Source organism: Penaeus chinensis, chromosome 36, assembly GCF_019202785.1.
Source record: "Penaeus chinensis breed Huanghai No. 1 chromosome 36, ASM1920278v2, whole genome shotgun sequence".
Taxonomy (NCBI): domain Eukaryota; kingdom Metazoa; phylum Arthropoda; class Malacostraca; order Decapoda; family Penaeidae; genus Penaeus; species Penaeus chinensis.
The window spans coordinates 27,955,596-27,958,814 of NC_061854.1; the positions used below are offsets into that span (position 1 = coordinate 27,955,596).

The 3,219-nt window shown below is 55.0% G+C and overlaps 1 protein-coding gene across 1 annotated transcript in view; it reads left to right on the forward strand.

Annotated features, from left to right (window-relative positions):
* The first annotated feature begins 1,735 nt into the window (after positions 1 to 1,735).
* Positions 1,736 to 3,219, forward strand: part of LOC125044902 (uncharacterized protein DKFZp434B061-like) — a 3,026-nt gene continuing 1,542 nt past the window's right edge. The window contains exons 1-2 of the mRNA XM_047641864.1: positions 1,736 to 1,744; positions 1,842 to 3,219. The exon at positions 1,842 to 3,219 is cut by the window's right edge and continues 641 nt beyond it. Coding sequence (XP_047497820.1) covers positions 1,736 to 1,744; positions 1,842 to 3,219 — 1,387 coding nt within the window. The remainder of the gene's footprint in view (positions 1,745 to 1,841) is intronic.

Genomic DNA, 3,219 nt, shown 5'->3' on the forward strand with positions numbered 1-3,219 from the left:
TTATTTTATTTATTTATTTATTTATTTATGTGTGTGTGTGCGCGCGCGCGTATGTATGTATGTATGTGTGTGTGTGTGTGTGTGTGTGTGTGGGTGTGTGTGCACGCGCGCGTATGTATGTGTGTGTGTGTGTGTGTTTATGTGTGTGTGTTTGTTTGCGTGAGTGTGTACACACACACACATACACACACACATACACACATACACATACATATACATATTGTGTGTATATGTATATAAATATGCGTATGTATATGTGCAAGTGTGTATGCATAAGTGTATGTATGAATATATGCTTACATAAACCTCCCCTTCGCCTGAAATGTTAAATAAATTTATCATTCCTTTGGAGAAGATAATCGAGGGTCTCCTGCCCCCTCCCCCCCTCCCCACCCCCTATCCCTGCCACCATCCCCGGCCATACCCCCTCCCCACCCCCCATCCCTGCCCCCGCCTCTCCCGCTCGCGTCTCCCGTCCTCGGTCACGGCGCGGTCACGACGGATGCTGCTCGGTGAGTCATGTCGACGCGAGGGTACACGTCTTGTCTGGTCCTGGTGTGACCCGACGCTGGTCCGCCTGGTCTTTCAGCCCTTCGGGTCTCTTCTGACTCGGGCGTTCGGTCTCGGTCTCGGTTTCCCTTCCTTGCGCCGAGCTCGGGGAGGATGAGCTTCGATTTGCCTTCATTGTGCTGTTTTCAGTGGCTTCGTTCTTATCAAACTTCATCGACACGCTTATCTCTTTGGACTGATTGTAGCCTCCTTCTCTGCACTCTTTTTCCTTCTTCTCCTCTTCTTTATTCCTTGCTTTTCCCCTCGTCTTGTTCTACGCCATTCGCTTCATCCTTCTCTAAGTTTCCCCCTCTCTCTTTCTTTTTCTCTCCCATTTTACTTGTGCTCTTCTTCCTCCTCGTCCTCTTCCATATGTTTTCCTTTTCCTCCTCCGCTCCCTCCCTTCATCCTGTTTCTTTTTCTTCCCCCTTCGTCTCCTTCTCATCCTCTTCTTCCCGTTTTACCTTCTTTCGTCCTTCTTTCTCCCTCTTCCACATTTCCTCTCTCTACTGGTCTTTAACTTCATCCTTTCTCTCACTCTCTCTCTCTCTCTCTCTCTCTCTCTCTCTCTCTCTCTCTCTCTCTCTCTCTCTCTCTCTCTCTCTCTCTCTCTCCCTCTCTCTCTCTCTCTCTTTCTCTATCTCTCTCTCTCTCTCTCTCTCTCTCTCTCTCTCTCTCTCTCTCTCTCTCTCTCTCTCTCTCTCTCTCTCTCTCTCTCTCTCTCTCTCTCTCTCTCCCTCCCTCCCTCTCTCTCTTTCTGTATCCTCTTTTATGACTTCTTCTCCCTCCCCCTTACCTTCTTCTTCCTACTCTTCCTCTCCTCCTCCCCTTCTCCTTTTTCCTCTCTCAGTTTTTCCTCCACATCTCATCTCTTTCCTTATCGTTCATCTCTTTTTTCTCTCTCTTACCCCTCGCTCTCTCGACATTCTTCTTTTTCTCCTTCGCCCCTTCTTTTAGGTAACTCTCATTTTCTTTGTCTTTCTTTTTCTTCTCCTCCTTATTTTTTTTTTCATCTTCTTCCTCCCTCCATATCTTCTTTTCAACCTGTTTTTCTTCCTCCTATCCCATCTCCTCCCTCTCCCCCCCTTCCTCTTCCTTCTCTTCAGTTTTCTCCACCTCCTTTTCTTCCTCCTTTTCCCCCGCTCCTCCTCTCCCTTCCTATCCCCTAGCGTCTTCCTACGAAATAATGGGAACAGTTACCCTTAATCACTTTGGTTTTCCTTCGGAACGACCCTCCCAGGCGACCCCTTTGGACGTCCCTCTCAGACGACCCCTTTGGACGTCCCTCCCAGGCGACCCCTTTGGACGACCCTCTCAGACGACCCCCTTGGACGTCCCTCCCAGACGACCCCTTTGGACGACCCTCCCAGGCGACCCCTTTGGACGTCCCTCTCAGACGACCCCTTTGGACGTCCCTTCCAGGCGACCCCTTTGAACGACCCTCTCAGACGACCCCCTTGGACGTCCCTCCCAGACGACCCCTTTGGACGACCCTCCCAGGCGACCCCTTTGGACGTCCCTCTCAGACGACCCCTTTGGACGTCCCTCCCAGGAGACCCCTTTGGACGACCCTCTCAGACGTCCCCCTTGGACGTCCCTCTCAGACGACCCCTTTGGACGTCCCTCTCAGACGACCCCTTTGGACGTCCCTCCCAGGCGACCCCTTTGGACGACCCTCTCAGACGACCCCTTTGGACGTCCCTCTCAGACGACCCCCTTGGACGTCCCTCTCAGACGACCCCTTTGGACGACCCTCTCAGACGTCCCCCTTGGACGTCCCTCTCAGACGACCCCTTTGGACGACCCTCTCAGACGTCCCCCTTGGACGTCCCTCTCAGACGACCCCTTTGGACGACCCTCTCAGACGTCCCCCTTGGACGTCCCTCTCAGACGACCCCTTTGGACGACCCTCTCAGACGTCCCCCTTGGACGTCCCTCTCAGACGACCCCTTTGGACGACCCTCTCAGACGTCCCCCTTGGACGTCCCTCTCAGACGACCCCTTTGGACGACCCTCTCAGACGTTCCCCCTTGGACGTCCCTCTCAGACGACCCCTTTGGACGACCCTCTCAGACGTCCCCCTTGGACGTCCCTCTCAGACGACCCCTTTGGACGACCCTCTCAGACGTCCCCCTTGGACGTCCCTCTCAGACGACCCCTTTGGACGACCCTCTCAGACGTCCCCCTTGGACGTCCCTCTCAGACGACCCCTTTGGACGACCCTCTCAGACGTCCCCCTTGGACGTCCCTCTCAGACGACCCCTTTGGACGACCCTCTCAGACGTCCCCCGTGGACGTCCTTCTCAGACGACCCCCTTGGACGTCCCTCCCAGACGACCCCTTTGGACGTCCCTCTCAGACGACCCCTTTGGACGTCCCTCCCAGGCGACCCCTTTGGACGACCCTCTCAGACGACCCCCTTGGACGTCCCTCCTAGACGACCCCTTTGGACGACCCTCCCAGGCGACCCCTTTGGACGTCCCTCTCAGACGACCCCTTTGGATATCCCTCCCAGGCGACCCCTTTGGACGACCCTCTCAGACGACCCCCTTGGACGTCCTTCTCAGACGACCCCCTTGGACGTCCCTCCCAGACGACCCCTTTGGACGTCCCTCTCAGACGACCCTTTGGACGTCCATCTCAGACGACCCCTTTGGACGTCCCTCTCAG